This window comes from Columba livia, chromosome 19 (genome assembly GCF_036013475.1).
Source record: "Columba livia isolate bColLiv1 breed racing homer chromosome 19, bColLiv1.pat.W.v2, whole genome shotgun sequence".
In the NCBI taxonomy this organism is placed as follows: Eukaryota; Metazoa; Chordata; class Aves; order Columbiformes; family Columbidae; genus Columba; species Columba livia.
The window spans coordinates 8,922,033-8,935,310 of NC_088620.1; the positions used below are offsets into that span (position 1 = coordinate 8,922,033).

At 46.3% G+C, this 13,278-nt stretch overlaps 1 protein-coding gene across 15 annotated transcripts in view; it reads right to left on the reverse strand.

Moving 5' to 3' along the window:
* Window positions 1-13,278, reverse strand: part of CACNA1B (calcium voltage-gated channel subunit alpha1 B) — a 277,816-nt gene that overhangs the window by 169,280 nt on the left and 95,258 nt on the right. For all 15 annotated transcript variants that reach the window (XM_065035994.1, XM_065035985.1, XM_065035997.1 and 12 more), the window contains exons 4-6: window positions 10,305-10,396; window positions 8,732-8,884; window positions 4,221-4,408 (exon numbers count right to left, since the gene is read on the reverse strand). In XM_065035994.1, coding sequence (XP_064892066.1) covers window positions 4,221-4,408; window positions 8,732-8,884; window positions 10,305-10,396 — 433 coding nt within the window. The remainder of the gene's footprint in view (window positions 1-4,220; window positions 4,409-8,731; window positions 8,885-10,304; window positions 10,397-13,278) is intronic.

Genomic DNA, 13,278 nt, shown 5'->3' on the forward strand with positions numbered 1-13,278 from the left:
AGCAAAGAGCTCAGAAATCTTCCCAATCCACTGAGTATGCAACAAAAAGCACTGAGCTCCAAGCTAAACCAGTTCCAGTGCTAGGTCTGCCCAAACTATCTCACTGAAGGCTACCAGTGTGTTTCGGGTCATGCTGAAGCCTTGAATTCGCAAGAGGTAAGTGCATTTCATTTGCTGAAGAAAAGGTGCTTCCCAGTCCTCAGGACACAACAGCTTTCCTAAAACACCTGTTGGTCCTTGGAGCTTTGTGAGTAGAAACAGGTCAGAGCTGACAAATCTGCAGCCCCCAGGAGAGCTTGTTCGGAGCAATTACTCTGGTGCTGTCGTGCTGCTGATTCAAGAAGGAGTTTTCCCCAGCTTATTCTTATAGCACTTCACCCAACTGATGATTCAGTCTTTTTGCTTTAAGCATAAATCACTTTCCAGATAAAATCTTGCTAGAAAGCTTTCATTGGCCCTAATTAAAATAAAACTCTGTGAAAGTATAAACAGAGGATCAGCAGGGAAAAATTGGGCTGAGATTTGTGAACTTGTGTTCTCCCTTCCCTCATAATTCCTCCATTTATCACAGGAGAAGGAGTGAATACTTGCAAGGTGGATTACTTGCTGCAAAGTCTAGCCTTTGATGCTATTTTTCTCTCAATCTGTAGGAAGGCTGCATCTGGACCGCCTATAAAGTCATCTGAATCCTTTAGAACTGACTAAACAACCCTTCACAACAAAGCTCTTTGCTTTGGAAAGACTGGAGCCAAAGCACCACACTCGAGCCCAAGCTCCCTCTTTCCTGAACATTGGTTTATACCAAACCTTTGAGCTTGCCTGATGCCACCACAGACCCACATTTTGTTCTCCAAGCTGCTTTCAAGACAGAGTTAAATTAATGCTGAACTGGTAAAGTTCACCTCACCCTTCAGCTGAGCGCAGCCATCACCACTGCAAACTAAACACCCAACTCTTCCGAACACCCCACAGCAAATGGAGTAGCAGGAAAAGAGAAGCAATAACAAAGCCCTATTGATGCAGAGCAATCAATCAATCAATCACCATTTTCCAGAAGGAAATGAATGACCCATTAAGGAAGCCGGTCTTAACCTCAGCTTCCCTGTAATGGGTCTCAGTCCTAGACTGCCTGGCATCAAAGGAATTTCAGCCCTAAGAATAGACCCCATGTGGGGCTGTCTGCTTGAGCAGCAGGAAGGGAGAGGGTCTGCACAAGCAAGGCAACAAAACCTACCCCAACTAAACCAAGCCAACACAAGACAGCGGGCACACAAACGGAGGAATGAGGGAAGGGCTCTGCTAAGCCTGAGGAACAGCAGCTTTTCCCACTTTCTAGTTAGTGCAACAAAAGCACCAGCCTTTTCTTTTTTTACTGATGCATAATCACAGTTTACATAGACCATATCTTGCCTTTTGTGGTCCCACAGCCTTTTGCAAATCTTAATTAAGCAGCACATTGAAAGTAGGTTCATAGCTCAGCTCTGATGAGTATCCTGCATCAGGGAATGCTGGTTTCCTTGAGGAGGGAAACCAGCTCCACCATTGCAAAAGTTTCCTCACCAAAAACATTCTCCTCAGCAGTGGAAAAGCCAAGTGGTGAATCAAAGCTTCCTAAACAAGTAATAACCTCTGGCATTCAGCCGTTGTCTGAGCCTAAATATTCTGCCTGACTTATCGATCTTCCAAAACCAATGGGAAGGACCCTCATACATGCTTGCTCACCACACCGTTCAGGTTCTGGGGGCAAGATGTAACATCTTCCAGCTTCTTGCCAATACGGGTCCAGTAAGGACCCAACTGCCTCGGGCGGCATTACTGTGCAGTTGCTGGGTTGACTGGTGTTGTAAAGATGGGCTGATTGCATTGCTGCAACCTCTGCACAGCCTGACAACTGCATCTTTGTAACACCCACCACACTGGTTTTTCCATCATTGCTTCAGTGTGGTTTGGGCTTTTGTTTCATTTTTAAATTTGTCGAACTTAGAGTGGGCACAGAAGAAACCAAGACGAAAGCCGAGCAGCCAGAAAAGAGCAGATGACTGAGGCTCTGAAAAAGTGAAGGGCTGCACAGAGTGGATTTTCTCCACTCACGGCTTTTCTCGGCTACTAACCTGCAAAAGTTCAGCCAGCTCCTTGGCAAGCGGAGCAGCACGGGCATGGGGTGACACAGCACGTGGGGCAGGGACAGGGGACAGAGCTGTCTGCTCTAGTAGTTACATGAGCAGCATCTGCCAAGTGGTTCTGTAGCACAACATACACCCTCACCCCCCACCCAACACACAGAACATGCAGAGACCCTCATACCTGCCAGAGACCTGAGCCTGCCAAGCATTAAACCCTAACTTGGGGTCTCGGGCAAGGTCTGACATTGCACAACAAATACCCGCTGCATCTCATCCGGGCATCTCTTTCCAATTAGATTAATGGGTATCAAGAATGATGCTATAATAATCTTCAAAGCAACCCCCAAAATCGATATCCCAATAGTAAGCTCTGGTTTTTGCATGTGGTACAAAAGGCAGTTTGGGAGAAGATGATCTAATACACCACATATTGATTAATCAATTCCAGTCAGGATGCTAATGGGCTTTTCTTACAACGATTGGCACTAGAAGGATGGAGCAGGATTGCTGAATGAGAATGGGAGTAACTGGTTGTGTGATGAAGTTTCAGGGCAAAGGGAGGACAAGCAGTGTGGGAAATGGGCTCTTCTAGACATTGTTCCAAGCAGGTAGAGACTGGGAAGAACTGGAGGAACTGAGCAATAAACAGAGAAGGTAATATATCAGGTATATTGACTTCAAACACCTCTGATTTGTACCTTGCAATTTACTGTGGTTGATATTAATAATACTTTCCTGTTGCTACAGAAACCCCCACAGAAAAGCCTGCAAAAGAGCCCAGCATGGGTCTAGAGTCTATAACGAAGCAGACTGAACACTCTGCAGTCCTACCAGCCAGTGAAATGGTCTGGAAACATTATTAATGCCTACCTTAGTTATTTGTCCACATTGGCACTTCTGACTAGAACACCAGGGGATAATTCAGATCATCTATGTGTGGCTGTCAGTTTGTCCTTCCTTTGGCTGTCAGATGATCCTTCCTTCTACAGTCAACAGACAGAAGAAGGCGGTGCAGCCACACATTGCTATCAACACGACTTCAGAAACATGTGAAGATCTAAGCAAATCACAAAACTGGGGACAACAGGTCTGCAACAGACACACGGGCCCCGTACAGCTCCCAAAGAGCAGCTGCCACATTTTGCAACGGAATATGGTACGGACACTGGAAACCAGCTGAAAGGCTCCATTCCCAGCTGGTTAGCAAGGGTTAGTGCTTGCATCTCAAGACAGGATGCCTCGAAAGGGTAGGTTTAAATTACAGACACACATGAGAGCATCGCTCTGCCTGAAAGACAGCAGAGCCAATTCAGATCTTGCTAACTGCGTGAGGTTGCCCTACTCTTTGTAAAATTTGAAACAGTAAAACCAATCAAGAGGTTCCAACCTCAAGCGGCTATGACAGTCCTGGTCCCAGCTGGCAGGAGATACAGCCAGCAAAGACCCTGGTGAGGAAATTCAACCTGATGTATCTTCTCTACAGCCAATGGAGTCATGCCAAGCATGAAGGTGACCAACAAGGCTTTGTAAAATGGTATTGGAGTTGCCCAAACTAGTACCGGATGTCAGTGCTCACATCCAGCTGGTGCTGTTCATTGATGTAGACTACAAGTCTGGACAGGAAGGATAGACCTGGCCAGGAGAGGAAACCTCTAGGTACAAAATATTAATGGTTCACTAGTTTTGCCACCCTGTATTGTGCAGTTTAGTAAGTCATTTTCTATGAGACATTGTGAGAACTTTCTCCTACACATCCAGCCATCTTACAGCTGAGCACACCAGCACCTTGGAGGGACACATACCAATTCTTACAGATGCTAACACCACACTTGACACAGGACATCACGTTGTAGGTAAGCAAATCTGCAGCCTCAAACCACCACAGGCCACAGCAGTGGTTCAAAGGCTTTTCCAGGACCTGCAAAACAACCCTCAAGAAAACAGGAACAATCCTCCTAAAAAGCAGGGCGAGGTGCTAATCAACAAGGGGAAAACGCCCAAACAAAATTACTTATTGTTCTTTTTCTCTCCAGAACAATCATTTCCAAACTAACACATTGTGCAACAGCATCTCAGGAGATGCCCCATCAGACTCACATTGTAGAGGATGTCGGTCCATCCCTCCATGGTGATGCACTGGAAGACGGTGAGCACAGCGAAGAGGATGTTGTCGAAGTTGGTGATGCCGTAGTTGGGCCCTTGCCAGTACTCCCTGCAGGTGGTCCCGCTCTCGCACTGCCGGGCAGGGGGCTCCTCTCCGCACGGAAAATCTCCCACCTCGTCACCTGCAGAGAACAACAACCAGGAAAAAGTCACCGACTGAAGCCATTAGAGCAGCTGGTGCTGCTGCATCCTTCCTGCACCGCTGCAGGGACGTCTGCTCCAGTTCAGGCTTCCCCGTGCTGCTACGGGCGTGTAGAAGTCATTACACACATGTAATCATTTATATATGTTGTAAGAGATGGTTTAGTGGCAGGGTGGAGCAAAACTATCCCTGCAGTGCCTATAATTTAAAGTTTGTCCAAGTGTTCAGCCATGGCATATATGACAAATAGCACAAAAAAACCCAGCATGTTAAAAGTAAGACCTTAGGGACGGTGCACACTCCAAACACATGAGCCAACAACAGACCCTCACAGAGCATAGCTAAGGGCTAACTACTGGCACAATAACATTAAAGCAAAAGGGCAAATTTACACCAGTGGCTTAAGCAAGACCTGCTTGTGGACAGCCCAAAGTTGCCCAGATACAGACGTGAGACCTCAGCTGCATGAGGATCCCTTGGCTTCAGCAGAAGGCGGTGCCACCACAGCAGCCTGCGAGTAGCCTAAGAGCTCCAGCTCCTCTGTAAACCTCATATTTCTGCTCAAAAGGGCAAAGCTATGGAGCGCAGGTACCCATGGCAGGGAAAGCGTCCAGCTGGCAACCTTGCGTGCAGCAGGGATGGGGTTTCTCAAAGAAGTCAAAGGAGAAAGGGTCTCTCACCACTAAGGACCACAAGGGCTGGCCAGAAGGTTGGTCAGCGTCTTCCAGAGTCAGCTGTAGAATCTGGAGCATTGCAGCCCCCCAGAGACGCTGCGAGCACCAACACAGAGCAGTTCGGAAAACTGAAGTGCTGGGTTTTCAAAGTAAATAAATAGAGCAAGTAATATTCCTGTTTACACAGAGATGCAATTTGGGGAATATTAAAGGGTTTTAAAAGTGACATGTTACGGTAACAGAGCAGCAAACTGCACAAAATCAGATTCATCAGGGGGAAAACAAGATCAGCACTAACAATAATTAGGAATAATCATTCCATAGAGCAAAGTCTGCAGGAGGAAAACAAAATTGTCACTATGGCTCCAGGATAAATATATATATATATGTGTGTTTGTGTGACATGTTTTCCTGTTGGCTCAACACCTTAATACAGGGCATCTCTTTGCAGCTCCCATATGGGTCACCACAGGCTTTCACAAGGGCTTACTAAGAGAAGCCTACAAAAAGAAAACACTGAATCCGGCTCTCACAGACCGTTTGAGAGTGTGCCTTGAAAGAGAATCCGGTTTTATGTCTGTTTGGCCTTTTGTTGCTGGGTAATGCTCTTGAAAATACAATGCATGTCTACTAAGTAGGACTATGGGGTTTTGGTTTCCTTTTTTTTTTTTTTTTCTTTTTTTTTTTTTTTTTCTTTTTGTAAAGGAAACCAGAACTGGTGCCCCTATCCTGTGGCTGGAGATGACAGAGAAAAGCAGAGTCTCAAGGGAAACAGGGAATCCAGGGAATCAAACGTGATGCCCTCCTACCCTGGAGCACTTGGGCTGGCTCAGCTGCTTCAAAATCATGTCTCAGCGCAACAGGAGGATGTGGGGTGAGGAAAACAAGTCAGGCATCCGCTGGAACATGCACTGCCATTCATTTTTACCCATTTTTCATTCAAATAAAGTTTTCACTGGCTTAGAACAGGCTGAGTGGCAGAGGCCTTGAATGACCCTTTTGCCATATTTTGGTCCCCAACATTCCTCTTGATTGCAGTTTATTACTGACCTACCCAGGGCTTGAGCAACATTGCTGTTGACACCTCTACTCGGTTCCTTCCATGATGTCCTGAAGTAACAGCTGGTACCTCTCGTACAGCTCCTGATTTCAGGAAAAATCCCAAGCGTTTGCTCAATTTGGGGCATCATCCTCCAATATACAACCTTCTGGTAGAGGCATCTCTTCAACAAGGTTCACATTTCCACCCCTAAACCAGCCTTTGGAGCCCGCAGTATTCAGTGCCGGCCTTATTAATGCACCTCTTTGGAGACGATGAGCACTTAGGCTTTAAAAAGCTCGGTTGATGGTTTTGTGGGATGCTCTTGCTGCTCCGCTCACAAGGGACCGCAGCGCCAGGAAACCTCACCGCTCTCTGCCTTTCCAGAAAAACCATCACCCCATTTCCCGCCGAGCGGGGTGAATCGATCCCTGTAATTCATCCAACAACCAGTTCATCAGCCCTTGAGAAAAGCAGAGACCGGTGCCTGTAAACGCAGGCGCTTTCCCACACTGCCCAGCGAGGGGATTCGGGGGGATGAGGCCGGCCACGCCGTGTCCCCCCACTGAGATACCAGGTGCTGCGATGCAGAGTTATTCGGCTGCGCTCCCGATTCCCAGCTGGGGGCTGCCCAGCAAGCGAGAGTCACCTACACACGACATTACACGTGACTAAAATCTGTTCTCTGTCCCCGAGCCTGGCAGAGCCATCTCTCAGTCACCACTGATGTCAGAGCCTTGTCTGCAGAGAATGCAAACAGATTTGGGCTGTCTTTTCCCGTTTAAGTTAACTAGTTTCTGAGAAGAGGGGAAAAAAAGAATATATATATATATATTTTAATCTTTTTTCTCTTTAGCCCAATGGCTAAAGTCAGTGCATTGCCCTGTTTCCCCAAATATAAAACTCTACCCCAAAAAATAAGCCCTAGCATGATTTTTCAGGATGCTCAAAATATAAGCCCTACTCCAAAAATAAGCCCTAGTTACAGTTCATTAAAAAAAATCGGTCAATTTGAATAGTGTCCAGGCCGCTATACATGTAAAAAAGGAAGCACCTTTTGAAGCAAAAATTGTATAAGACCCTGTCTTATTTTTGGGGAAAGAGGGTAGCAAGATCCTCAGAGCTCAGCCTGCGGCTGCTCCCTGCAAATGAAGGATGCAAAGAGAAAAATCACCCACCTCATTCTGAGGCTGCAATTTAACAGACCTGAAAGTGCTCCTAGAAAACACAAACCTGTTGGTAATTGCTTTCTCTCCGCCACCCCACCAAGAGCGCTTGTGCTCCCTGCACACCCGTATTGTCACTGTTACTGGTCCTCTGTAATTGCTGAGGCAGCGCAGGGGGCTGTGACCTGTTCTGCTCGCCATGAACACACCCCCACACAAGAAGATCTTCCTCCTCTACAAATCCAGTCCAAAAACTCCTTCTTTTTCCCCAAGAATCGTTGTGCTCCACTCACAAGCCATCTCTAACACCTGACCGTCCTTTACAAGTTGTGTTCTGGTTTTCTAACGTTACATAAGAACATAAGCAAAAAGACTCACCGTGATTTGGCTCTGTGTGAACTGAATATATTAAACTGTTTCCATGTTGTTGTTAGAAAGCGCTGTGAAGGATGCCCAGAGATTTGGCTGGGATGTTGGTTTATTATCATTTGAATGCATACAAATAAATCAATATTACGACCTATTAGTGATAATCACTGAAAACACAAGACTGTGTTTTTAAAGACGGTCAATTGTACTTTAAGTTGCAATCTTTTGCAGACAAAAATAACATTTTTGTCTGTGGATAGCCCAGATAACCAACATATATTATCACTGCTGTAAAGGAATATTTTAAAATTACACTAAAAAATGGGTGGGTTCTGGGTTTTTTTGCTTTTTTTTTTTTTTTTTTTTAATTTGGGATAAGTTCTGAGCTGTGGACAAGCAGGGGGCTTTGGCACAGCAGCAGGTCCCAGCGAGGGTCTCTGGGCATCACTCCACCTCCATCTCTGGGGTTAATCATTCATCCCCATGCAGACACATTTACCCAATTTCCCTTGCCCTGCTCTCTTCGAAGGACGCTTAAATCCTTTCTCCATCAAAGGGCTTCTTGCCTTCCATCTGTTGTGTGTCCCCCCCTTTTTTTGGTCACTCCCAGTCTTCCCAACCTCACTGTTTCTCCCTGATGTTCTCATACCCATGCAACTTGCTCCAGAAACCCTGCAAGGAAAGTCAGTGTTCAGCAGCTGTTTATAGAGCTAAAACTGATGAAAATGTAAACAGACACCAAGGAATCAAAAAGATAACGACAAAACCCCCCTCCCTTCAACAAGCTGGAACAACAGGCATGTGGTTCTGCATTTCTGCTATGAAAAAAATAATCCCATGAGAGGCAGACCTCAGAACCTTCATCTCACTCTTGTGTGGACCAAGCACAAAAGCTTGTTAACTCTGAATATAGGTGGGTAAAAAGGGGGAAAAATGCAAGCAACATAGACAAGGAAAAGCAACATAAGAGCAGGATAGAAAGCATCCCAATCAAACTGAGGGGGCTGGAAGCATCAAGATGATATGTTGGGGTGGCAGTGAAGCTCGACACTCACCCGTCTCGTTAGAGAAGCAGGTTTTGTGAAACTTGCCCATGTAGAACTCCAGCCCGATGATGGCAAACATCACGATGGCGAAGAAGAGGAGCAGCCCGATCTGAAGCAAGGGCACCATCGCCTTCATGATGGACTTGAGGACAACCTGCAAGCCTGTGGGGACAAAGCAAAACACGTAAACGGCGAGGGAAGGAAAACAAGGGCTTGGGGTGGGGTGAGGTAGGAGAGAGGGGGTTCTAAGGATTGGCAATATCGAGCAATGCTGCTTTTCCCAGGGTGCAATAAAGATGCTGCTACAGCCATAATATACTCAAGATGTGAGAGAGACAAGCAGGAGATTTATCTTTTTCTGACTCCTTTTGTTGAAATCACCGATTCAAAGCTCTCTCCAGCTTCAGAGACCAAAAAGATGACTTTTCCTGAAGCCGGTGGAGTCTTAAAACTCATCCTGGAGCTGGGCCCAGTCCTTAAGGCAGCTCCGTGGATGCAGGAGCAGAGCTGGGCGCTGCTGCGGTACCCACTGTCCCGGGGGCAGGATGCACTGAGCTGTGCAGGAGCTGCCTCCCCTCCATAAGGCACAAAAAAGCCACGATGCTGCCATGTCCTCCACACCCCATTTCTGCAGAAACAAACCCCTGTCTCCAGGGCGACCCATCCACAGCTTTTCCACTGGCAGCAACACTCATTTTCAATTAAAACCAAGGGAGATAAGGCTGGAGAGATGGAAATGTCAGATAACATTGTCCAGTTGCACATAACAACAAAAAAATTAATTGATAAGCAGCTGCTGAAAGACACCTTGGTGACCTCTCCTAACGTATGGAGAATGCTCATCATTGTCTCGTCACCTTGCACAGCACTACAAAGGTCAATCAGGTACATGTGTAAAAATAAAGCCTGAAGATCTGTTGGAGAGGAAAAATACTTAAGAGTGTAGAAGAAAAGCACACACCATGCTTTTGTATGAGTGCAGCTCTAGGTTGTACAGGAGGAAAAACCACAGCATGCTCAGCTTTCACAGCATGGCTAAAAACAAGGCTGTAAGCAACAGTGTGGGGATATTGATGGTTCCAGGGCCTCAGCAAGGTGTGATGTAGCTCCTCACCGAAGCATTCAGACCCTTCACATTAGCATCTAAAATATTAATATATCAAGCTGCCTATTGTGTAGGCAGCACCAAGTCCTACCTGCTCCTTCCCTTCATTATTTCACCTTATCTAAGGGGTAAAATCCCCAATGCAGGATGCTCAGCTGGTAGAAGCTGTTAGAAGATCCACACTCGGGGTTGGGAGCCTGAAAGCTGCAAATTTGGGTCTTCACACCCCAGAGAATCCACTCAGCCCTAAAGGCTCTGCTGAACCCCAACCCCTCCTGCTCACCTGCAAAATTTGGGAAGGTAGTGGTGAAAATTAGCAGGCTGTACCCAAAATGGGGAGACACAAAATCAGAACCTCACAAGGGCAGGAGCCACAGACCGTGATGAAGCAGAGGGAGAAAATGTTGCTCAGAAAGAGCGTGTGACACCCCAAAAGCCATAGAGCTCCTCTGAAGATGACATTATCATGACACTCACTTGGGATTCCCGACACGAGCTTCAGAGGTCGTAACACCCGGACGGCTCGCAGGGTCCGCAGGTCAAAATCGGTCCCAGCGGTTGCTAAAATCCTAATTGCAAAAGCAAAGAGAGGTGCAAAAGATGAGATTAAATGCAAATTCCTGTATCCAAACCACAGACAAGTCTTGTGTAAAAACAGCAAATGTTCAAACTGCTTTAAACTTTGTACCTGTGATTATATTAGAAATTGCATCCACTGAAAATCATCAGTTCAGATGCCCCTCCAGAGCTGCTGAGCCTTGCTTAGCTTATAAGAAAATCCAAAATATCTGCCTGTTTATAGGGCTATTTATACATAGTGAATGGGGCTGGGTCTGGCCACTGACGAGCAGCACCCTGTGCTTACAGGAAGGCATATATCGCTTTCTCAGGGTACAGTAAGCAATAAAACCCTCTCTTATGCTAGAAATTATCTGCCAGAGCTTCTCCGGCAGAAATAATTCACGTACTGGTGTCTGGTGTTTCCTAATAGCTGAAGGAGTTTCTAGGTAAACAGTTTACTCTGTATGTGCAAAATTAACTTTTGTTCAGAGTATCTTATTTGAGGAGAATATCCAGTGAGCGGGTGCACACACTTCCTCTGATACCCTGCAGTTACCCTGATAAGGAATAGAGCCCTCAAACCAAATGATTCTTAAAAATTCAAGTGCATACAGAGGAAATGAAATGCCTTTAGTGTTCCAGCAAAAGAAAAAACTATTGTCAGTGTCCACAAGCCACAATGATGCAAACTCCTTAAGCGAAGAGCCTGCAAGGCACACAGAGAGCAGAGCAAACCCCTGTTTGTGAGTTACTGCAGCACTTCCTATGATGCTTCAACTGAAATATTCTTTATTTGAGATGGGGCTTTTCTAACACAAGCCAACCATGCAGTCAGTACTGATGAAAAACCCTCTTATCAGCTCCTCCTCAACAGCACCATTTAAAGTGATTTTAAGCAATTGCTGTGAGTTTACCAGGTTTGTCCCCAGGTTGTTTTACCAAGGTGGAAACAGCTAGGCCCCCAGCCCACCGATGGGATCTGCAAGCCCCCAGGCACTTGGTACTCACCATAGAAGATCTCAGCACTTTGTTAGCTACAACGACTGACCCAACCTCCACCACAACCTGACACTTTGCCATCCCTTCCCCAAGAGGGGCTTGCAAACCCAGCTGAAACCTGGGATTCCAGAGCTGGGAGAAGGCTGCCAGACCTGGGCACTGAATCCCTGGGGATTAAACACCTGGACACAGCAAGTGTCCCACGCTGGCGCACAGAGATGCTGAGCGCCCACAGTGTGCACCCATGATTTACCTCCACCTGCCCAGGGGCCTTTTTCTCATTGCCTGGTAACAGGCTGCCATAAAAAATACTACAAAAAGAGAGTATTTCAAATGAAACATATAGTTTTACTGTGTAATATGTATTATGCAGGATGTCTGGCAAACTTAGCTGCAGGTGACACAGTTGTGTAGGGAGTGTTCAGGGCATAGCTACACTCAGATATAAGCCCTGTCCTTGAGTGCTGCCAAGCCTGGCTTAGGGAGGAGCGGTAGCAGCATCACTGTGTGGAAAGGGCCAGACTCCATCAGCAGGAGGTGCTGGAGATCAGGAAAAAAACATGCTGAGGTGTTGGATGGCAAGAGAGGCAGCACAAGCCAGGACCTGAGGAGCAGAGTATCTATATCTGAGACACCTGTTCCGACATTTTTTAGGACCAGAAAATTCGCATTACATCAGCAGTTTGAACATAAGCAACAGGAGACAATTTAAACTAAGAACCATCGCAGTCGGAGACTTCTAATTTAATCTTTTGCACCCATGGCAATGATTGCATTCCTTCTCTCCATCCTCACAACTTAATAGCTCACTTATAAACCTCGGCAGCCTGGGAAGAGCGCACGCTTCAAGTCAAAAGATAATCTCAAACATCCACATTGGATGTTGCTACTAACAGCACAATTAGTCTCCAGTGAGCTAAGATGGATTTGTGCTGTCATCAGGCGGAGCTCTGGTTTCTGGTACAAGCTGAGACGAGAGATGCTTGATACGCTCATCGCTTTGTTTCCAAATTCAAAGACAAAATAGAAGGGAATGGGGGACCCCATCAGATAGTTCCATGGTGCCTGTAAATGTTCCTATGGCTGGAGATCTTTGTTCCAGTCCTGTCTTCGTAACAGGCTCAATGCTACCAACAGTCTGCTCAAACCACGGCAGCCCTTCCCTCAGCCAAACACCCCATCATTCATTAATTCCCACATCATTAGTGCTGTGATCCCCTAGATAACCTTTGCCTAGGTACCATTATTCTGTTCTACTTTTCCCCCAGCTCCAGCTGAAAACTTGCAGAAGCCACTGTGGGTTAGGCCAGAACAAGGAGGGAATTATCATTAGAAATAAGAGAAATAGATCAAAGGAGCTGTCTGACAAGCACGAAGCATCCCCGGCTGCACAGCCAACAGCCCAGAACAAAACAGAGGTGATGGGCAAACCGGTGCTGGAAAAGCTGTGAAAGCTGAAAAAATAGCAAAAGAGAAGATTTTAGGAGATAACCTCACCAAGAAGAATAAATGAATTGATTTGCAGCCCTTTTTGCATCTTAACGGATGTAACATGGAGATCTGGTAGCTTTAGGATGTTGTATTTGATAGCACTTCAAGTGTTTAAGTGCAATGAAATAAACTCCTCCTGCGAGCAGGATGGCCGACCATCAAACCCACTGTGCTCCCATGGTGCTGGGGACCTGGGCACGTGTCCTGCCAGCCCAGCCGTGCTCAGGACGGCTGCACTTCTTCCCCACTTTCACGATAACTTGATTCAATGCTGCTTTCTGTATCACCACCTCCACTACCAAGCTCTGACTGACATCTGTTCGCAGAGACAGAGGCCAAATTTGTGATAAGTGCTTGATAACTCGTGTTCTGGCAAAGCCTGGAATAAATTATAAAACTA